The sequence below is a fragment of the Perna viridis genome, chromosome 12 (genome assembly GCF_037379345.1).
Source record: "Perna viridis isolate PV_CMFRI_1.1 ecotype Kerala chromosome 12, ASM3737934v1, whole genome shotgun sequence".
NCBI classification, from domain to species: Eukaryota; Metazoa; Mollusca; class Bivalvia; order Mytilida; family Mytilidae; genus Perna; species Perna viridis.
The window spans coordinates 19478680-19502808 of NC_142456.1; the positions used below are offsets into that span (position 1 = coordinate 19478680).

A 24129-nucleotide genomic window follows, 5' to 3' on the forward strand; every position below is an offset into this window, starting at 1 on the left:
TATGCTGCTACAAGATCGAAATCATCAAAAACTTTATGGTGGTTACCGTGTATCCGTTTACACCACGAAAACTGATTTGTTCAACGGGTCATAGTTTTCCTTTCTTCTTTCGTCTACACCGGACTTGACTTTTTATGAGCAACTCGGCGTGTGTTTCTAGAAAAGCAGATGCCGCTTACCCTACCGGTGCACCTGGTCCATGGTTACTGTTTTTAGTTGCTCATTTACTTTTGTTATTTTATTTGTTTTATTTTGTTATCTGTTCTTTATTGTGTGTGTCCGTTTTCCACCATATTTGATCTTTGTCCTTGGATTACAATAATTTGATTTCCGCTAGAATCTTGGTTCCCTTGATTACTCTTTAACTGGTTTTATTTGTATTTCCCACCACAAAGACCTGTTGGACGGAATTTTTTTAAGGATTTAATATTTGCTTTTAACATTTTTTTTATGTTTGTATATTTATTAATTAAAGTTATTTAAACATTTTATATTGATAAAATAGGAGGAATCGATTTTGTGTCTTTTGTCTTTTTGTCTATATGGAATTTTACAAATGCCCGTTGCAGTAGAATTTACAGTGTTACTATGCATAGGTAAAGTAGAAAAAGCGGGGGCAATAAAATACTTCCAACGTGCAACCAAGTCAAGTCAGCTTTATTGTACCAAAATTCAAGAAGTTGAATGTTTCTTTCAGCTTCTCAGATTATCCCCACTGTTCGAATAGAACCTGTGCTCCAAAAAGTTAATGTGTTCGACAAAACAGAATTCAGATGTATAACAACTGGACACCCAACTCCTAAGGTTGATTGGTCCCGAAAGAATGGTCAAATAAACTCCGATGCCGACATTTCAGGTGGTTTTTTGAGGATCTTAAACACAACTCATGCAGACGAGGACGACTATTATTGTACAGCCACTAATTATGCAGGATTTACAAAAGTTAAGGCAACTCTTCAAGTCACATTGGGTAAGGTAAAACATAGTCAAAATTAAATGTTTTAGAGAGAAGAATAGGGTAGCTGAACATGTGAAAAGCAGAGTTGTTTATATTGGCTATGCTCGTGTTTATATTGTTTTACAATAAGTTAAGACAAGAACGCATAAAAAGCTCATCTTATGTTCAGGCACGGATTTATAAGGGCGGACCCACAGTAAGCCATTTCCTCTAAATTGGGGAAAAATCCATTTGCATGAAATCTTGATTTTTCACAAATCCCCAATCCCTAAAAGTTCCCTTGCCTTGCTTTTGTCGGCCTATGGTTTTATTTACATGCCATAACCTGAAACGACGACTTACGTAAGATTGATTGTTGTTCTTATTTCGAACACATAAATTTATGTAATGTATACCTTAAAATAGCTATTCTATTTGAGCAGTACTAGTCAAACGGCATTGACCGTATATTTAAAAGTGACATAAATTCACTGAATAAATATAAGTTTCTGTTGTAACGTCAAAAACCTTACATTGTTTTGAAGTTTCAAGAGTGTCGCCCGCTTTAAATAAACAAACAAAATATTTTTCTTAATTAAAACGTCATTTTGATGCAGTATAGAGATAGTAACAATGCACTTAACTGATGTACAAATTCGGCTCGAACCGGTGAAAATGCTCGACACAGCCTCGAAATTCTAAGATTCATCCGTATATATTCGTTTGATGTCAAATTGTCTTGGTAAATCATCCCAGTGAGATATTCATTTTATAAAATGTTAAAATCGAGTACATAAATTAAAGTGTAAAGAAAAACAAAGTTCAACTGTATTCCGCCGGGTTCTTACATGTCTAATACCGTGATACATTACATAGTCATGGGAACAGCTGTTTAACTCGCATTGTCACTGGCAGTTGAGAAAACTGGACCAGATGTAAAACATCACAGAACATTTGAAATTTAATCCGGCATGTCAATCAAGTAAACTTTGAACTCCTTTTTAAAAGCAACTGTATAGATGTAAAGTAAGTTCCTGGACGTAGGTTATCGTAATCCAAATTTTCCCTTTTAAATTAAAAAGTACAGTTTTTAACGTGTAATTTTAACTCCGGTGATTTTGGGGTCTAAAAACATGTACAATTTTCAAATCCATCATTGTAGCTGTGGATTAAAATGCCCTTCAGATTGACCTTCAATGTGTAATGAAAAACAAATGCATTGCCCTTCATTTTCCCCTTATATACTTTTTTTAAGTTCTACCCCAAAAATCCTTTAAAGTGTGAATCTAAAACTAAAACCTATATCACCGGAGAAGAGGCTTGCAAAGTTTTGTCTATATACAGATCAACAAATAACGCACACTATTACATTTTGCTAAGGAAACTTGTGGGTTATGTTTGGTAAACAGTTGTCATTTTCCCCTTGCCAACTTTGAGTTTATGCCTTCTGAACCATAGCCAAGATTACTGTAATCTATATTCTTCATTACAATCAGCTCGTCTGGTATAATCATTTGTTAACCATTGTAAGGCTGGTGTAATTCTGAAAACAATTGTCTTCTTTTTTTGCTATTTTGACCATCCAAATACAGAGAGTTCAAAAAATCTTTAATAAAAGTTTTAGGTACAGAATAATTTATGCTAATTTTGCTCGTAATTTATTCCAGTACCCACGAAACCACCTACGGTGACGATAAAGCCAGCATTTCAAACAGTCAACGAATTTGACACAGCAGAGTTCAAATGTGATGCCTTTGGAGGACTTGCTCCACGAGTAGAATGGTACAGGAAGAATGGTATTATGAACTCTAACACTGACATTTTGACTGGTGGAGTTTTGAGGATCTCTAATGCCACTCTTAAAAATGAAGCTGAGTATTACTGTACAGCTACTAATGACGCAGGGACTACAGGAGTTAGGACTATTCTTTACGTCACTAACAGTAAGTTAGTAAAGATTTAGGAAATAGAGAGATACATCTTGCTTAGGTTATTTTAAGGCTAAATCAAGTTTCCGAATTAAACAATAACAATAAAATTAATCCCAATTTCCTCACCAACTAAATACAAAGCAATTGGAGAATAAGTATAGACGGATAGAGGAAGGCAAATGATTCAGGTCAATGAAGATTTACATGCAGCAACTTTTGACAACAAAAAATGTAATTAGGATATTTTTTCTATGTAATGATATATAATGAAAGGATTATTTATTTCAAGTGAATCATTGAAATGTCTAACACTAAATAGGTTCTCCAGAAGGAATGAGTCTCATGATCAATCATTATACGTCCGTCCTCGTGGAGTGGATATATTATGATATACTGGTGTCTGTGTGTCCGTTGTTCATGCCTTAAAATTGCTACAACCAATTTTTATGACACTTTAGTTATTGTTTTATCTATTGATGATGTGTTATTGTGAGTTCACTTTCGATTTTTGTTTATTTCATATATATATATATATATAACCCAAAAATAATTGGTGAATTATATACTTATATTGACGTAAGCTCTCGTTTGATATTTATGAATATCTGAGTTGATATGGTACAACAAAACTAATAAACAAGTGAACCAACAATCAAAATTGTATATTTTAGGACTTTAACTATAACTTCTCCCCAAAAGCCAAGAAAATATGTTAAGTAACAGTAAACTCCTTTTAATTTGCATCCATTCGAATTAAAAATTAGTTTCTTTTTACACGCATTTTAACGTTCAATTTGCATGGGATTGTTTAAAGACGTCCGTTCATATGACAATTGAATGGGAATTGAATGCGATATCAAAATCAGCATTTTCGAAAACGTTTCCAAAGGCAAATTAAAAAACGCGGCCTATCTAAATTCGCACTGTTTCGCATTTAATATTTGTTTTATGTGTGTATGCGTAACTGGATTAGAATTCGCGTTTAACCCAGGGAATACATCATATATAAAGAAGACTACGTGTATAATGTCACTTAGATAAGGATATCAAAATCCAAGTTTTAAGTATGAAAAAAAGGGCTATAATTATTATTTTGATATCGTTATTCATGTGGTGATTATCGTTTTCAGTGATCAATCGAACGTTTAGCTCGAATGAAATGAAAATTGAGTAAAAACGAAAAGAATTTATTTGTCGAGGTAGTGAGTAAATTTAAGAATTTTTATAACACTAGTCTAGTCTGTTATAGTTAGTATTCCATCTCCGCCTATCAATGTTAGGGCTGTAGGCAGGAGTACCGGTGCCATTGTGGTGATTTGGGATGAACCAAAACATCCAAAAGGGGAGATTATCTTCTATAAATTGACATACTACATGATTGACGGAATACAAGAACAAACAGATGAGGTTTGTTTACCAAGCGTCAAAGCATGTCTACCAGAAAACCTAAATGTTCAGTCCTTTTTTCTGAAATTTCAACATAAATACTAAAAGTAGTATGAATAATGCAAATTTTACTCATTGTCTGAAGGATTAGGTTGATATATCATCAAATCCGGCAATCTTAAAGTTATTTGTTTTTTTTTTTTTTTACTGATGAATTGGTTTGACTTGCTTTACGATCTTATAAAATCAATTGTTCAAGTTTTGCGTGATTAAGGTAGGTGTAATTACCGATTGTGTCTACCTATCTCCATTTAAATTGAAATGCATTTAAACGTACTTTTGGGTCAAATTTGGTGCTTTGTTACATAAAATGCTCAACTTTAAATATTTGTTGCAGTCGTTGGACTCAAGTGGCATATAAAAAGGAATTTCTTTCTCTTTTTGTTAGCTGATATTTTTTTTCACTCTCTAATTCAAGTATAATAATTTCATTCATGGATGGAAGACACCAAATCCATTTTGTATTTATACAATACTTTAATCGATCTGTGTAGATACGATAAATGTGTTTTTTTTTTCATCTTTTAACTGAATGCCAAACTACAAGTTTTAAATTCAAGGATTGCTAATCAGTTTATGTATTTTACAAAATGCTTCTTTTATTATCTGATTAATACTTAATTGAATTATGTTAGTTTGGACACTAATTCTAAATATTTTCATTTTATCAGTTATTGTAGGTGACATACAAAATTAATGTAAAATAATGAATACTTCGAAACAAAAAAGTTATTTTTTTCAGGTGGCAAAGCTTCGACACACCATACTAGGTCTCGAGACATTTACAGAATATAACATCAGTGTACTAGCTGTCAACAAGAATGGAGAGGGAGAAAGTTCAGATGAAATAACAGTCAGAACATTATCAGATCTGCCGACTGATGTTCCTCAAAACTTTACTATAAAAGTTGTTAGTACTACAGTAAGTTATCAGTTTTAAAGAATAAGAGCGCAGCAGCCGTAGTAAGAATAGAAATCATAAGAATCTAGTATTTTTACTTACTTTATATGCTTCCAAGTTATCAATTTAAAAAATAAAAGTGCAACCTTAACAAAAATAGATCCCATTCCTAGTGCTTTCTATTTTCATTAACGATAATGTTGTTAAATGCATTCGTATATATACATGTTTATAGTTTTAATGACTTTATTAAAGTATAGTACCTACTGTAATACAGACATGTGACTTCCATTCATGAAACAAATACAAATAAATCTGAGGGTGAGACAAACTGCTATTGAAAATTAATGTAGCTTATATTCATTCAGCTTTATTTAAGGAGGTAAATCTAGAGTGAGGGGCATAACTTGAAATAATCAGTGATATGTACGTATCATATTCAATGTCACCTAAGCCTTTCATGCTTTCCTTTGCAACAGAATGAAATCAGTTACTTTAATTGATTTACATGTTGAAATTATCAAAACTATAGACAATGCAATGTGATTATTTAAATATCGTAACAGTGAGTAGATGTCATTTCCGAGTTGGAATCACCAGTAATGTAGAAAATCGAAAAGTATAAAAATACTACACATCATCATGCCGTATGTCTAACACATACACCAAATTAGGAAAAAGGTTCTGCCAAGACACAAATCTTTCATGTAAAACTCGTTCATGTGATTATGAAGTCGATGGTTATGGTAAAAGGTTAACGACTATAGTAGGATGTATATCGTTTAGAGTTGATCTTTTCTCATGCAGACTAGCAATACCATATATAAAAGACGGAAGAGTTATATCCTAGACGCATAACTGTGTAAAAATAAATCATTACCTTCAAGCCAAAGTTCAAGGTCAAAGATCACCCAACACAGCGTCTTGAGCTGATCTACCCTCAATACAAATTTCAAAAGCCAACACATAAGAATACAGCAATAAAAAAAGAAAAAAAGAAGAAAAAAAAAGAGAAACAATTTTATCCATGATGCAAGTACCATGTTCTTTTCAAGTAATAACTAGATCAAAGTAGATTCACTTATATAACATACACCATTTATAGGAAAAAACATTGCTAGAGATAATGAATAAGGGAATATGGTTTATTTTGATGCAAAATATTTCTATTCAGTGATGTAATTTTTTTGTAGACGTTGACCTTGAGTTGGGAGCCACCCACAAAAGAGAGCAGAAATGGGATAATCACTGGATATAAAATACAATACCACAAACACAAGGATAGTGGAAGTAAAACTGTTACTATCGGTGGTAACCAAAGTCTGTATGCTTTAAGAGAATTGGAGACTGATACCCTGTACTATGTCAAGATAGCAGCTGTTAATGTGAATGGCACCGGACCATACACTAATAAACTGAAAGTTACTACATTCAGGAATGGTTCTGATGGTCAGTATTTTAGTTTTCTTCTTGTTTACAGGACAGTAGGTTATACATGTTGTAGTTTGGCATTCAGTTAATCCCACTTCTAACTTGTTCAGTTTTTTTTTTATTTTACAAGCAGATTGGTTGAATTGTGTTATATATTTATTTGGATATATTTTTGTCAAATTGTTTTCATTGATTCTTTAATAATATCAAAGCATTTCAAGCAAATGAATATATGGGTAGTTAATCGAAATATGCAGGATATTACTGGCTTGCTTGGCCACCTGTGTAATAGCACGGTGACAATATACAGGAAGTAGCTAACACGATTCTGTTGTGTAAAGGATATAACTATATACAGAGGTTTAGTGTAACACTTCAGGGTTTACAGAATTTTCATTCCATTAAATCGGAAAACATGAGATATAGACCATGACATTTCTTTCCATTATGCAAATCGTGAAATTTGGTACCCACTAATATTACCCATTATAGTTTTTAATAAGTCTGTTATCAGTTAATATGCCCTATCATCAATATATGGAGAAGCATATATTATTTACCGTACATGTTGCTTTGTCTATTGTTCTTCTGAGTGTTCAATGAATTCATTTTTGTTCAAAGATTTCACCCTTCTTGTATATACCTTTAGCTGTTTCACCTTCTGTCTGTCTGTTTGTTCTATAACTCCAAATGTGATGCTGTAAGATTGGTATTGCTATTTCGTCTATCTGTCTGTTCCATAACTTCCAAATCTTTCAGGTGATGACGTAAGATTGTTATTGCTACTTGGTCTGTTTGTCTGTCTGTCTGTCCATAACTTTTCATAACTTCCAAATCTCTCATTGAGGTGATGATGTAAGATTGGTATTGCTACTTCGTCTATCTGTCTGTTCCATAACTTCCAAATCTTTCAAGGAGGTGATGTTGTAAGATTGGTTTTGCTACTTTGACTGTCTGTGTGTCTGTCTGTTTGTTCCATAGCTTCCAAATCTCTCATTGAGGTGATGCTGTAAGATTGGTATTGCTACTTTGTCTGTCTGTCTCTCTGTTCCATAACTTTCAAATTTTTTATTTTAGGTGTTGTTGTAAGATCACTGACCATTAGAAACAAAGAATTGGTACTGAATGAAGGAGAGACTGCTGTTTTTGAATGTGTTGCTGATGCCAATACTCCTGTTAGGATCAGATGGACTAGGGGCTCTCAGGTATGGTGAGGATGAAATGGCGTACATTCAGGATAATGTCTTTAACATCTCAAGTCATGCCAATAAAAAGACTTTGAAAATTATATTCTAAATTTATTTTTTGTGCTTTACTGTGCTGTGTAAATGCCACTTACATCTATGTATTGTGTTTGGCCTTGAGAAGCTTATCGCAAAAATGCTTTTTTGGATTGCCGGGTTTAAGCATTCTATAATGATTAAGAACTATCAGGAAGTCATGACTCAAGAAATGTAAAAAAGATACCACTTAGCTCACATAGTTTTTTTTTTTTTTTTTTACATCACATGGTTTTAAGCTAAACATGAAAAATAGGTGAAATGGTAAATTTTCTATAATATAAAGTTATGTAAATGAAGGATAAAAACAATTTCAATTTTAATCCTTGTTTTGAATAATTACCCACTTAGACTTAATCGTCATGTTTCTAGATATAATAACTGGTTAGTAGAAAGGTTAACGACACAAGACAAGTCTTGAATGTAACAAATGACCCCCATTTTTCAAATGGATATTAGCTATTTACAATACTGAAACTTGTTCAGTTTGGGTGGCTGTATACTCCCATAGTTGTACATGTATTTTAGTATTTTGTTTGCTTCACATAGTTTCAGGCTAACATGGTAATTTTCATGTGTAATCCTACTCTTTCCTCAGCCAGATATCGTCATTCATGTCAAGGGATGCATTAGGCCATTTAAAGTTGATTTCTTGGTTGTCAATGTCATCATATTTCAAGATTCACCTAGGTTGGCAAAAAAAAACATTATTTCTTTTGCCATACTTTCTTTTCACTGATTCCTCTCTTTGATAAAAATTGGGTGAATTTTAGCCAGAAAATTAGCATTGAATTGGAATTTTGTTTTTATTTTATTGACTTGGAAGTTGTCCAAGTCTAAGAACCAAGATAATAATTTTACTTGGCCTTAGGTTATCAAAGACCTTTTTGTGGTAATTTTAACAGTTATTGTATAATTACAAAAAGTCTTTGGCATAAACATTTTTAGATTTAAATGTAAGTATAAACTATTTATATTTTTTTATTTTTTCAGTTCTTTCATAGTTTTCATCTAAGAAAATCAGTATGAATATTATGTTTGATACAAAGGTGAAGAAAAAAAAAAGGTTTTCATTTGTTATGTAGAGTATAAGTGCTTATTTTTGTGGGTTGAAAATAGTAAAACATCTAAGTTTTTAAATTTTGTGTCCTGGTATTATTGCAAATACAGCTGAAATTTAATCACTGCAAAAAAAAAAAAAAAAAAAAAAAAAAAAAAAAAACCACTATTATGTTACCTAAGAATCCAATCTAGTTTTCGTGAAATATTTTTAGAGTACAAGATAGAATGTCAAATGATAAAAGCATTAAGTAGCACTCCAGCTAAGAATCATGCAAAATGTGATTCATGGATAAAAAGCCTACATATTTTTATTTTTGATATTTTGTTTGAAATGTCATAGTAAGCAGAAGTAAGCATGTGGTTTTTCATATAACCCGTGCTCTTAGGAGATAAAAAATATATAGAATGCACTGTGGGAGATAACTCTGTAAATGGCGCTCAAATACAATAGAATCTACTGGATATTCAATATGGATTATCTCCTAAGAGCAGGCAGATTTGAATGAATAATTACACATTTCATAGTATAGATCCATAAAACAACTTAATTACAAAAGTAAAAATATGCAGCCTTTTTTGGAGTGTATCACATTTTTCAGATTTTGCATGATTCTTGCAAAGACAGCTACTTAAGTATCTTGAGGAAAGCTATGTTAGGTATTCCTTTTTGCTGAAAAAAATTACTAGAAAAAGGTCTTCATATATTTTTGCATTAGGCATGAAGTTATTTTTTTTTCAATTGGAAGATTTGATGGTCAAAAGCATTTTCAAAGGACTCAGAACTGGGCATAGATTTAAGACAGGCTATCTCTTTAGGTCAGAATTTTACTAAGAGTGTCATATGTGTATTGTCTTATAGTTTTGTCATTCTCGCAGACATTAACAATTACCTCCGAATATCAAAATTTTTATTCCTGAAATAAATTTGATTTTATTTTGTGAGGAAAGTTTTTTGAAGATGGTTTGCTGATTTTTTAAATAATATTTTGTTCATTTTTGAAAGATATTGCATTTTTAAAAGTTGGGTTGCCCATAATGGATACATTTTCTTTATCTTTTTTTTTATTATTTTATGTGTTATCATCATTTTTGTATCAGCCTTTATTCCTCAGCTTATTGTAAATCTCAGGACTAACTATCGGAAGCAATTCCTTGCACACTAGGTAGATGTGTCTTCCTTTTTAGCCTACCTAAGGTTCATAAGCGTGACCTACTCTTCATTTTTACCATATATTATTTATTCTTAAGATTGAATCCTCAATTTTCAGACAGAATCCGTAGATTGGTCGAAATTTGAGTTTTTGAGGGATTTAATGAAAATCTCAATTCGAGATGGGCACAGGATTTTTTTTCACAGGAAATCTTCGATGTAATGAAGATGTTTATGAATCTAGTTCTAAGTACACATACTGGTGCAAACATGATTAAGACCACACTCAATCTAATCTGTCATGTTGAATAATACTTAAAACTGTGGAAACTATAGGGTTTTTGTACCTCTACTCACATTGTCCGCCTGTCATTCCTTCCATTATTCTGACCGAATTTCGTCAAAATTATCTCAATGAATGGATTGATTTAAAATTTGGTATGCAGCTACATATTGAATGGGCATATATTGTAAGTGATTTGGTTGCTGACTGATATTAAGTTCATGTGTAAATGGGGGTACACCTAGCATGACAATGAGGGCATCTTTATGGTAGTCTAAGTCCTTGACTGCCCATAACCTGTTAACTAATTCTACTAACTAATACTGGCTGATTTGTATGTAAATACAAGATGTGAACGACCAGTCAAATCTACTGGCTAATACAAACTATGATTTATTTGTAAATACAAGATGTGATTGACCAATCAAATCTACTGGCTAATACAAAATATGATTTATATGTAAATACAAGATGTGATCCACCAATCAAATCTACTGGCTAATACAGACTATGATTTATATGTAAATACCAGATGTGATAGACCAATCAGAAGTATACTTTCATATTTGTTGTACATTTGTATTAGGTTTGTAAAAGTTTTCCATAGTACATGTAGTATTAAATATTATCTGGCTGTGTGCACACATTTCTTTCATGTATATTTTGGTATATATGGAGTCTCAAATATTATGTTTTACAAGTAGATTGCTAGATATTTTTTTCAGGTTATCATTGAAAAGTTCCAAAAACCATGCATGTCATCTTGAAGACCAAACTCTAATTCTCTTGTCTTATTTCTCTTTTATGTAAATGTATATATGGATCTACGGCTTTCATGTTGTATTATGTATGCATGTTTATTTTTGTCACTTTTTTATGGTAAATTTATTTCTACATTTTTTGCTGCTTTAGTCAATTTATTCAGATTGTCATCATACCCCAGCAAATAAAGTTAGTCTGTCTATGCTCATTATCGGTTAATTTAATTCATAAATTACTCAGTTGGTTATGAAGAAACTTTACAGCAAGGTTTAAGGCATCATATTTAGAGTTCCATTATGGTTGGTATTTGTTTGACTCCTTGCAAGTGGAGATAAATTGATTTTAAGTTTTTAGGTTATGTGTTTTAAGTCTGAGTGGAGTTGGAAGGAATGGTTGGTTTTTTGTATGCATGCTCACAGTAGGACCAGTCTTAATTTATTTTTAAATTTGACATATCTTTTGAGAGATGATGTCTTGAATTTGTACAGTTTTGCATCTTGTATTCACAGTCTATTCCTAAATAAGTGGGGAATTTTGATGAATCTTTATAGGCAGGTTTTGCACCGTATATTATCAGTCCACAGCTGGTCAAGTTTTCAAGATTATACTGCAGCATCTGAATCCATAAAAGACTTTGTAATAATTAACTTTACTTACTTGCTTTATTTCTAACATGGCTGCTTTATAATTAATTATTGTGCAATTCTTGGATTCACAAAATGCTGCCGAATTACAAACTAACAATTAATGGACTTACAGTATACATGAAATACTTTCCCTATTTTATCCTAGCTTTTACAGGACATGCCTGCTAAAGCAGTAGTAGAGGGAGGCCGATTGACTATTCCAAATTTGGTTCTTGGCGATGCTGACACATATATATGCTCCACTCCTGATGCTCCAAGTTTTACTCCTGACAGAGCTAGTCTGCTGGTTATCCCAGGTAGGTTACAATATGCATAGTATTTATTCTACATATATTTCTGAATGCTTGAGGTGAAAAGAAGTTATCAAAAATATTGTTTCTTAAAAAGTTGAACTACAAATGTGCTCACAATAATATTGGAGTTAATCCTTGTGTTTGTAATAGTATTGTAAGCATATTAATTTACGCTATTTTCATGGTTGCCTCAAGAATGCTAAAATTAGTGCCCTTCAAAATATATTCACATTACCAAGTTTTTTACCATTCTAATCATAGTTACCACAATTTTAAATAGAAATGTCATTTTGTGTAAGGGTCATATCATTCAATGCAATCAAGTACAAATTCATACTAAGTCAATTACAAAAATGTAAATTGTAAAGGCATGTGAGTTATAGTTTCTAAATTCATGATCTTGTTTATATAATGATTTGTGTCAAGTCAATGGTGATAAAGTACCTGTCACATCGAAGACAATTCCAGACATACTGCCTATTTTCATTCTGTGATGTATATATATAATCGTCTCAGAATGTGACCACTCTATTTGCTACACTACTCCATCCGATCAAATTGATACAGAAAAGATAATGTAAGCATAGAAGGGTCGCAAAAATTCCCAACGACGTTAGCATTGTCAAATTTGCAGAAGCAAATTTTTTACTGTTCCGTGGGAGAGACTCAAACTAGTACCGCTGTGAAATCTATGGCAACACCACCTGCACAAAGTCCAGCACCCTAGATCACTTGACCAGCTAGGCTATATTAAAATATAGCTTTAGCTTGCTGGGTCATTCCTCCTTGTAGCATTAATCTTTGGTTGTAACTTAGTACATGATATATGGTAGTACGGGACAGCTCATTTAGGTGTTGTTATGTATACAGTACTTGAAACGATCCATGCAACAAAAGTTGCAATCGGTCATCGATCACCATAAGGTTCCGATCAGTCATTGATCCGTCAAACTGATCTCTAACTGGTGATCACATCAAGTAACCACAGAGCTGTCAATGTATTTTAGGTTTTTTTTTGTTTTCGTTGTCAATTTTACACATATTTACATAATGTTATAGATTTAAACATAAATTTATACTTTTATTTATCATTTCTTTTATTTAAAACAGATCAAGTTGACTTTTTTTTCAGTTTGTGAACCAAATCAGTTCCGATGCAGGGATGATACATGTATCACAGACACCTACAGATGTGATGGCTATCAGGATTGTAATGACGGGTCGGACGAAGAACATTGTAATTCTTTTTTAGTTTCTTATGATGGGTCAAACTAAGAAAGTGTTAAATCTTTCTTTGTGTCTAAAGATGGATCTGACAAGGAGAGTTATCTTTCTTAGTGTCTTCAAAACAAACGATTAATAATTAATGGCCGGTTAAAGTTTTGTGGCATGTAGGACAACAACATAGGTGCTTCACTGATGGCAGTCTTTGGACTGTTCTACTTCATTGTAATATAAACTTTTCAACTCTCCCTCAGTTGTTCTTCACCCTGTTTTCTCACTTAAGGGTTGTGGCTGTTTTATTTTCTTTTTAAAGTTTTTTCTGTAATGTGGGGGTATCATTTAATGCCCTATTAGATGCCCTGTTTTATAAGTTTGAAAAATATTGCATATATAGTCAAAGTGTAATTTTCAGAAAAAGGGGATAATATAATTTGGTGCATGTGCTCATTATCTATGCTAATCCTTTCCATTATTAACAGGCAGACCAGGAGCATGTAGACCTGGTCAGTACATCTGTGACGATGGGTCATGTGCTCGTCAGGGTAGCAGGTGTAATGGACGTATTGAATGCCAAGACAGGTCTGACGAGTTCCCAAAATACTGTGGGTGTCCACGGAGTGACCAGTTTATGTGTGTTGATGGCAAGAAGTGTATTGATGACAGCCAGGAATGTGATGGCAGAATTGACTGTGATGACCAGTCGGATGAACACGGTAGATGTGGTAGGTAAAATGTACCATTTCCCTCCCCGTCATCTGTCCTTCCTATTACACTTCATAGGAGCGAATATGACTTTTGAGTTTCAAGCATAGGAAGAAAATAATTGTAGATATGATGTATTTCTTCATTTTATATGTGAATTTTGTGGATGATTTGAATGAAAATGATGCAATTTTTCTTTTTGAAAATTCAAGAATTTTTATGCCAGAGAATGTTAAAAAAAATTTAATATCCAATATCATATTGTGAAAGTCAGCTTTTGAAGTTTTCAATCCCTTGCAATATTGTATTAAATTTCTGTTTTGTTCTATCAAACTTTTGTTAGGCTCATAGGTTAAGATCTACATTTTGGAAAACAATTTTTGGATGGTAACTACAGAAACCAACAAACTATTTTCTCTACCATTAATTATTATTATTATTATTATTATTATTGTTATTATTATTATTTTGCAATGGGTAGCTTTAACATCATTTGTGCCCTGGCTATGACAGGTATGTCAGAGGTTAATATATATTTTTTCATGTTTTAGTGTCAACCTGTCGACTAGATGAATTCCGTTGTACGGATGGTACATGTCTTCGTATTGACCAGAAATGTGACGGTGTCAGAAACTGTGCTGATAATTCAGATGAAAGGGATTGTGGTTGGTTTATTAAGTGTTATTATGTCTCCACTTTAATGGAAGACATTTGTTTTTGCCCTGTCTGTCTGTCTGTGTGTCTGTTATACTTTGTCAGTGCAACACTTTGGAAAATTACTGCAGCTTATTTTATGAAACTTTATCAGGAATAATGATCTATCTGATTTTGTGGGAGTTATACCCCTTTGAATTTTGGAATAGGGGCACATACATTGTTTTTTAAGACGAAAACAGAATTAAACTTTATATGTGTGTTATATTTGTTCATAACAAAAACTAGCTTTTAAAGATTAATCAATTCTATTTGAATGTACAAAACAGTATTTACTATAAAAGATTTTACTTGTTGAAAGGTCTGAGTCAACAAACATATGTCTATGGTAGATGTTTTAAAACCAGTCAACTCAGATTTATTTGACAATTATATTAAATAAGAATGGAATCATGCCATTTTTATAAAAGTTTTGATGGACCTACTTCCTTCTTCAAAAATGGGAACAAGAGTAGCAAAGAACTTGTTGGCACTCTTTATCATGACTTTCATCACATAAAATAATGAATGAATTCTGTTTTCAGTTTTCAATAACTGTAGCCTTGAGACTTTGTGCTATAGCCTGCTTTATGATTTGGGTGCAGGTAGTCCCGTTCCATGAAAATTTCTCTGCAATTTTATGGTTAGGGAATGTTTTTTTTTCACCAAGTCAGTACAAGGAGCAGGAAGTTGTGTTCAGCCACACATTTCGATCATTTCTTGAAGTAACTAGCCATTCCAAGTAGTAAATCATGCAAATTGTCAATAGGAACTAAGATTATTTGTGAGAGACTTATATGTCGATCAGCTGTTCCAAGTGTTTTGACGATAAAGCACTTAAAGACCCATCAGGTTGTTGACATAAACAAAAATGGCGGACAAAAATTGAGGAAAATTTGATAAATTCAATTACAGGAAATGGATGCTTCTTGCACAGGAGACTTTTTTTTTGCTGGTCAAAAGCTAAAATTATTGGAGACTGCCACAAAAAAACGGGAAGGTTAACACCTATGATTGAATGTAGTCCTGTGTCCAAAATGTGTGACGGGTCAATGCTTCTACACACTAATGACTGATAAAAAAATAAGGCATTTAATTATTATAATTATGTATGATATGTTCCTCCATTCAGTGTCAGTCCCTGTAAGAATCAGGTAGTAGGTGAAACATGGTATGAAAAAAAACATCATTTTGATAGTGTAATTTGACTATTTGCACCATCAGAATCAAGTAAAATAGACAAGATTTTCCATATCATGCTGGACCATTGAGTTAGAATTTCATTGAAATGCACTGAAAATTATTTCTGTCAAATATCTCATTTTTCTAACATTTCATTGAAAAATTTCTTAGCATAATAAATAATGCACAGGTCAAATAATGGTCTTTTCATATAAAGACAGCATTCTTAAGTGATATCATATTGTCAGATCGGTGGGGTTTTGACATACATTTTTCTGATTTTTTCCAATTCTGCCTGATTCTTACAAACACTTACTCTTAAAGCATCTGTTATTGTAAACACCATTTCAGTTATTTGTATTAACTATAAAATAGGAAATACACAGCAATAAATAAAAGTGTTTCGTGGATGTTGCTTGTATAGATTGAAGTAGATCTGTATCATCAACTGATAAAACTTTATTTATAAAACTCAGTTCAGGACTAGTGTATGACTGTGGCAGTAAGATTCAGTAAATTTGTGTAAAACTTACAACTGTTACAGTAGGACTATTACAGTAGGGGAAGTAATTTTAATGGAATATTTTGTAGGTCCAACTTGTAATTGTGACAGAAGAGGCACAGTACCAAACACCCAGTGTGATCCTAACAATCAACAGTGTCAGTGCAAGGTTAGTTAACCATTTTATTAATCCATATAGTAAAGTTTTTTTGTTATGGCTTTTCAAGTAGAGATAATTATGGTGATTATTTTAGTATTTTGGCACAGCAGCTGGATTTCTTTGTAATACTTATAAACATATTCCAAATTGTAATACTTACACACATATTTAGACCAATGCTTTTATTCCAATTTTTAGTCTTACGTGAGAGGACTGAAGTGTAATTCCTGTAAAGATGGCTACTTCTATCTAGACCAGAGCAACCAACAGGGATGTCTGTCTTGTTGGTGTAGTGGTGTCACTAATCAGTGTTCTAATTCCTCATATTACCGAGACCGGGTGAGTGTAAATAGATGCTTAAAAGTAAATGATTGGGTTTAGAGGGACCATGTGTCATTTATCACACTCCAGTTGTAGATATTTCATTAAAATAAGAAATCTAGTACGTTTGTCTTATCTTAGAATTGTCTGACAATGCCCTAATATGTGCCGAAATATATTTTGCTTGTTGCATCATTATCATAAGACTTATCATAAAATTTGATGTGTTATTCTTGTTGCAGCTTGTTCCACAACTGGGTTCGGATGGAAGTCATAACTTTGTCCTTACCAACAGAAGATTGAGAAACCAGATTACAGATGGCTTCCAGATTGATGTAACAAGGAAAAAAATTAAATTCCCACAGATGGACTCAGTTCAGAGGGAACGGGAAAGTCTATTCTTTAGTCTCCCGCCAAAGTTTAGAGGAAATCCGGTGGGTATTGTTACCATATTTTTTTTATTCGATATTTTGTTTTGTTTTCTGATCACTGGAGATACTGTGAATATAATAAATATGTATTTTTCATGAATTTGCTCGATATAAGTTAATTTTAACATATATACTTAAGCTTTCTAACTGAAGACAAACCAGTCTAATATCAAAATTTATTTAGGAGGGGGGGGGGTTATTTGAACAAAATGTCTTGACTTTAAATATGTTTTACCAATGGTAAGCTCATTTTAACAGCTTTAGTTCCTTTTTTGTTTCTAAATAAGTCCAACATAAACCCTCCACGCTATCAGTTTCTGATCAGTCATCGGTCCGTCAAACTATTTTGCCGATCACTTTGTAGACTGTACCCTGTCCCTACTAACTTACACTTTCAAAACTTTCCACTTAATCAGCTTGAAACACAATTTGAAGTACATTGCATAAGATTCACTGATGTTGATATTTTAGGTTGCATCATATGGTGGGAAATTACGATTTACTCTGGAGACTCATGTGGCTCAGGATGGTGGTGGTACCTTTAGAGATGTGGATATTGAAATTATTGTAAGTGTTTGCTTAGTATTTCATTTTGTACATACATTTTATTTTGATATTTCTGCTTTGCACTCTTGATCTTTATCCATTCAAGCTTCGTCTAGATATGTTATAATTTAACAATTGACACAGTTTCTACAAAGATAGCCAAAATCTAGTTCCTTAAATGTCAGATTCAATTCATTTTTGTTCTAACTATAAGAAATACATGGAACAGTGAAGGATTAAAGTAGATTAAGTAATCGATGTCACATTTGGTTGACAGATAGGTATTGTTTTTGTATAAGATAATTTTAAATGTTCTAAGTACATGTTTAATACACCGTTCTTGCAGATACAATACTGTAAAGTCATTTGATGTTTCTATGAGTGCTAAAAATGTGACGGACTTGCAAATTTGAATGAATAAAACTAACATATTGAAATTTTATATAGGAGTTTTCTCAAAACAGCGAAAGCTAAAGTCACATTTTTTACCAAACGACACTATCACAATAAACAATGTATGCAAAATTCCTGCTGCCCTTTTCACAAAAAAATCGTAAAGTAAAATTAGTCGTAAGTTATGAAGTCACAGTACTTTGATCAATTTTGAAGTCATGAACTAAATTTACACTAATGATTTTTTGTGAAAAGGACTGCTGACTTGACAGTAAATGTTATGATGATTATCATAACATTTTCCATAGAATCTCTAGTATCTATATGATGAAGAGTATATATATTTTCTAGACGAGGGGACAGAGAGAGAGAATGTACCATCTATTTAATCCTCCTCTGAAGATGTATGAACCCAATGATTATGAAATTCTCATGAGGGAGGTGAGTAATGGTGTAAACTATCAGTTAAAACTAGCTGAAAGAAAACTGTTATCATATTAATTTTCACTGTTGTTAATTTCCAAAGATTCTGTCAAGTGAGCATATTTATGAGTATCATTTTTGCAGGTTTAAAGAACCTTTCAACGTAATAAAAATTAATTTCACATGTTCATTTTTTCATGCCCATCTTTCTGTAGGGAAAATTGCAAAAAAATTAGTAAGCCGCTAAAATGACTGTGAAAGTACTTTAATTCGTGGATAACAATTTTCTTTTAGGGATTTAGATTTAGATTTGGATTAGGGAAAATACACAAGTTTGCGGATTCTTGAATTCGTGGTTTTGAGGTTTTCAGTACATACATGAATAGGAATCTGCTTTTCATTGGGAACCAAATTTCGTGGGTCTTGCTCACCTACGAAAACCATGAAAATTGGTACCCCACGAACAATAGTACTTTCACAGTATTACATTTACATTGATCTGTGTTCTGTAAGGCTGACTGAAAATAAGTTGTTACTTCTGTGGCTCATTCCTTGTCTCTTAAGATGATGCCGCACCACTCATTTTAATTTCGATATCAATGGAATAAAAATGGGTAACTGGCATACCTGTTAACTCTCCCACATTAGGAAAATCAATGAAAAATTTGGAATCTCCCTCATATATATGTATGGCTTGTGGGTGGGTTTTGGTTAAATTTACTATATTTTCTGTGAAAAATACTAAATAATTGAATTTTTGGATATGTTATAATCTTTGATATTAGCCAGTGCCTTAAGAGAAACAAAAGATGGCCTGAGAATCTAGTATTTATCTTTCTGATGCCTTAAACCAATTTATATAAGTTGATAGGAAATAAAGAATCATATTAATGGAAGGGACACAACAATCATTGAGCAAGGTCCTGACATGGGGACAGGTATACAATGGAGTACTGAAATCAAATTCAAATTTTTTATAGACTAGACATAGTGTCTATAATGTTGTAAATGAACTAAGTTCATTATTCTGAATATTTTGTTTGCTTTTTCCACAGTCAAGCTTCCGATTGAGTGATGGTAACACACCTACCAGAGAGACCTTCCTCAGGATCTTGTCTGATGTAGAGGCTATCCTCATCAGAGCCACCTATCATACCATCACTTCCTTCACCACAATTCGTGATTTACGCCTTGACACTGCTGTATCATCATTTACCTCCCTTGATCGTGCACCAATGGTCGAGAGATGTCAGTGCCCAGAAGGCTACACTGGCTTGTCATGTGAGAAGTGTGCTGATGGATACCTTAAGGATGAGAGTTCTAACCGTTGTGTCAGGTGTAGCTGTAACGGCCATGCTTCGTCATGTGACCCAGAAACAGGTGTCTGTCTGGTGAGTTAATTGATTACTTATTGTACATTTGTTTGTCACCAGGAGGATGCTGTATTTTGATCTTTTTATAATAATAAAATTAAGATTTATATTCTTGTTTTAAAATAAAGTTAACAAAAGAAGAAAATGAATTATAAAAAATTGCATGAATTAAATAAAACGGCACAAACATTGATGCTCAAAGGTAATGCCACCTTATAACATTATAAACTATAGTTTTCAATGAAAAAGAAAAGGACATCAAATATAATGTGGTTTTATTGGCAACTTCATCTTTTTTCTGTTGTTTTTTTCTGCCTGGTATTTTCTTTCTCAGGCCACTTCTGAGATATTAAAACATTTTGGTCATTTTGATATTACTTTTTGAGTGAAATCGACTGTGACATTGCAAATAAACAGAATAATGGCAGGTTTGAACATCTGGACGAAACTTCATGTCCTGTCTGGCTCACTCTGATGTTTTCTGTGTCGACTTCAGAACTGCTGTTAGTCTGTATTATTAATATATTATATTATTGTTTGCTATTGATTGACACATTTAAACCTTGCATTATTGACTGTGAAACAAGCAATAAAATTCAAATAAAAATTACAGCCAGTATTATAGTTCAATGTTACTTCAGGGAATAGAGTTAGTTTTCCCTTGGAAAATGACAATCCTCTGATGAACTCCCTTAGGTAGACAGTTGGACAAATGACAACTTTCTACCAAACTTTGATTAAAGAAATGATTAAATCTCCTTGTTTATGGTCTAGTTACCTACTTAAGACATTAACATTTAATCTAGGGAAGACCAACTGTATTCCCCGAAGTTAACTATTATACTTGTTATTTGGTTGTAAAGTTGATTCTTATCTTTGTTAACTAGAACTGCCAAGACAATACTGAAGGAGACAGATGTGAGCGTTGTGCTACTGGTTACTATGGTGACGCTACAGCTGGTACACCCAATGACTGTCGCTCTTGCCCATGTCCTCTTAGAGTTCCATCTAACCAGTGAGTTTTAAGGTTCAATGGATATTTTTAAATGTTTGAGTGAAATGAGGGGAAATATTTTCTTGGCCTCTTCAATATCAATCCTCTTAAAATGGTTTTCAGATTTTTTAAAGATTCTTTGTTTACTTTTGTTGGTAATTTATATTGCTGCACATTTGGCATGGCATAGTTTTCTACAGTTATTGGTTTTTGATAGTCTTTCATGATGCACCAGTTAATAATGAGTAAATTTGGTTAGTTCTCCATAATGCACTAGTGAGTAATGAGTAAAATTGGCTATTTTTTCATGATGCACCAGTAAGTAATGAGTAAAACTGGTTAGTTTCTCATGATGCACCAGTGAGTAATGAGTAAAACTGGTTAGTTTTTCATGATGCACCAGTGAGGAATGAGTAAAAATGGCTAGTCTTTCATGATGCACAAATGAGTAATGAGTAAAACTGGCTAGTTTTGTTATGATGCACCAGTGAGTAATGAGTAAAACAAAGCTATGCAAGGCAACCACGTTCAACAAGATGTACTGAGAAGTTACAAAGTAAGTATCCAAAATTGATTTCCACTGATTCATAATTAACTGACACTGTGTTGTCAAAATGTAATGTTTGTATATATTTTGTTGACAGATTCTCCAGAAGTTGTTTCTTGGACCAGGATGGACAAGTTACCTGTGACAGGTGTCCAACTGGTTATCTTGGTAGGAATTGTGAGAGGTAAGACTCTAACTAACTGTAAATATCTCTCTTGTCCTAATTCATTTTCAAAAATAGACTTAAGATTTTTTATCAACAATATCATAATAGGAATGAATTTGTAACACAAAAAAGTAGAATATTTTATATCTGTGAATCATTGTTGTTTTAAGACCTGTCTTTTTTTTTTTTTTTTTTTTTTTTTTTTTTGTTTTTTTTTTAAAAGCTGTACTCAATCTATCTTTTATTTCACATTTGGAAAACTTGATATATTTGTTTTAAACAATTGAATTCTGTATATTACAGATGTGACACAGAGAGGGGATATGTTGGTAATCCAAGAGATGTTGGTGGTAAATGTGTGAGGGGTGATGGTATGTATCTTGTATATATTGGCAAAACTGAAAGTTTTTGTTTTGCAGAATTACAGTGCATGCAATAGTAATGTTCACGGGATAGTGTTGGTCTTCTTTGATTAAATTACATTCATCTGATGTAGGGCCTTAGGTAGTTAATTGAACCATTGAGAAGATCTTTAAATTTCAAGAACATGAGTTTCCTATATGGATGGAATTAAATGTGTGTATTGTCTGCTAGAAAGATAAGTCTAATGCGGCTTCATTTATTTTGAGTGTTATCAATATATATGGGTAGAGGAAACAAATTTCGTTGGGTATTTGACTTCATGGTTTGTAGGTCAATAAAGCCTTTAAAAATCAACGTTTTCTTCGCATTTTTCGGTAAAACTATGACTAAAAAAGGCCCTTTGGTTGGATATTTGAACAAACCTTTTTTAAGCATTTAGTATTTTGCATATATGATAGTTAAACAACACTGTCATTGAGACAGAAGTAATGTTTATAAAGAGTCGAAGTAAGATATATGGTACATCCTTGGAGATTTTCATTTCCCTAATTAGGAGTAAAAGTTCTGGTGAATCAAAATTCTTTTTGAATAAAAAATTCAGGGGTTATTGCTAAGTCTAAATTAAATGAAAATGGTAAAACACTGAGCTTACTGATTGCCATTTTATCAGAACTACTTAGCAGTTTCAGCTACTCTTACCCACTGAGTTGTTCTGTTTGTTTTATGACATCTGTTGTTGGTGGAGAGATAGAAACAGCCAAAAGTACTGAACTACTCTCTGACAATATATTTATGGTTAACACTGTCAGTACACTACAATGGTAACCCAATTAAGTTCAAATTAACAATTGAGATTTGTCATTTAATTAAACAATTAAGGGTGACAGGATGTCGATAACTGAATGTAGCTTCCTCTTCAATGACATATGTATGATGCAAAGATTTAAAGTCTTTCTTATTGAGTTAACTTTTATCTAAGAGACAAATGATCGTTGAATTCTAAGGCTTGATTTTGTTGTTCCACACCACCCATGAAAACCACATAAATAAATACCCACAAATAATAATGAATACACATTACTAGTTCAGTTAACTACCCGTGACAGTTATCAGATGATGTTCAATTTATGATGGAAAGACGAACTCTTTCCCTTTAACATCAATTAATGTTTTATTATAATATTATATATTAAAAAGTTCACTCGAAAATGTGTTTTTTATACGGCTAAATCTGATTTTTGAAAATATGGAATTTTTTTTTATTAGAGATTCAGTGATTTGATTATTTATTACAGCTGATCTGAAACCAGTTGTTATTGTTAACCCAGTCAGATTAGAGGAACCAGTTGGTCAGACTATCACCTTCCAGTGTAATGTACAAGGTCCGGGCCCTTTCAACATTATCTGGAGCAGAATTGATGGACAGCAATTACCTAATAGGGCCCAGGTTTGTTGATTTATCTTTTATATCCGAACAGTTAGTCCAACATCAAACATAACCCAGGTTTGTTTATTTATCTTTACACTGAGACAGTGGGTCCAGTAGAAAAAAGGGGGGGTAAAGTATTTCTTATGCTTTTTTGTTGGTGTGTTTGTCCATTAAATTTTGAGATTCTGGACATTTACTGAAGATCTAATATACAAAACATTTTCAAACTTTCACAGAAGGTGATAGGTTATTTATTACACTGGTGAAAAGTGATTATGGTGTTTCATACAGAAGTTAGGAAGTTATTGTCATTTTCGCTTTTGAATACCTAATATTTGTTGTGTTATTTTTATATTAGTTATTATGCTGCCAAACATTGAAACAAGGTTTAAATACATGTTTGTAACCTCCAGTCAAAAAACTTCCTCGTTTATTAATTGAGGAAATGGTTATTATTGTGTCAAATTGATAATTTCATATTCAAGTTTTCTTCCATTCCTCATCAACAGATTATATCATGTATTATATGGACACAATTATTTTTGAATCTTTTTTTA

The 24129-nt window shown here is 32.6% G+C and overlaps 1 protein-coding gene across 3 annotated transcripts in view; it reads left to right on the forward strand.

The window, feature by feature from the left end:
• LOC148601591 (basement membrane-specific heparan sulfate proteoglycan core protein-like) overlaps window positions 1-24129 on the forward strand; it is a 48303-nt gene that overhangs the window by 9943 nt on the left and 14231 nt on the right. For 2 of the 3 annotated variants that reach the window (XM_088555460.1, XM_088555462.1), the window contains exons 5-24: window positions 698-970; window positions 2605-2880; window positions 4118-4275; window positions 5057-5236; window positions 6409-6664; window positions 7724-7851; window positions 11976-12126; window positions 13256-13360; window positions 13827-14069; window positions 14601-14714; window positions 16516-16595; window positions 16785-16925; window positions 17150-17341; window positions 17810-17905; window positions 18629-18718; window positions 19756-20091; window positions 20961-21088; window positions 21712-21798; window positions 22084-22151; window positions 23439-23590. In XM_088555460.1, coding sequence (XP_088411586.1) covers window positions 698-970; window positions 2605-2880; window positions 4118-4275; window positions 5057-5236; window positions 6409-6664; window positions 7724-7851; window positions 11976-12126; window positions 13256-13360; window positions 13827-14069; window positions 14601-14714; window positions 16516-16595; window positions 16785-16925; window positions 17150-17341; window positions 17810-17905; window positions 18629-18718; window positions 19756-20091; window positions 20961-21088; window positions 21712-21798; window positions 22084-22151; window positions 23439-23590 — 3254 coding nt within the window. The remainder of the gene's footprint in view (window positions 1-697; window positions 971-2604; window positions 2881-4117; window positions 4276-5056; window positions 5237-6408; window positions 6665-7723; window positions 7852-11975; window positions 12127-13255; window positions 13361-13826; window positions 14070-14600; window positions 14715-16515; window positions 16596-16784; window positions 16926-17149; window positions 17342-17809; window positions 17906-18628; window positions 18719-19755; window positions 20092-20960; window positions 21089-21711; window positions 21799-22083; window positions 22152-23438; window positions 23591-24129) is intronic. The other variant, XM_088555461.1, reaches the window with a different exon arrangement.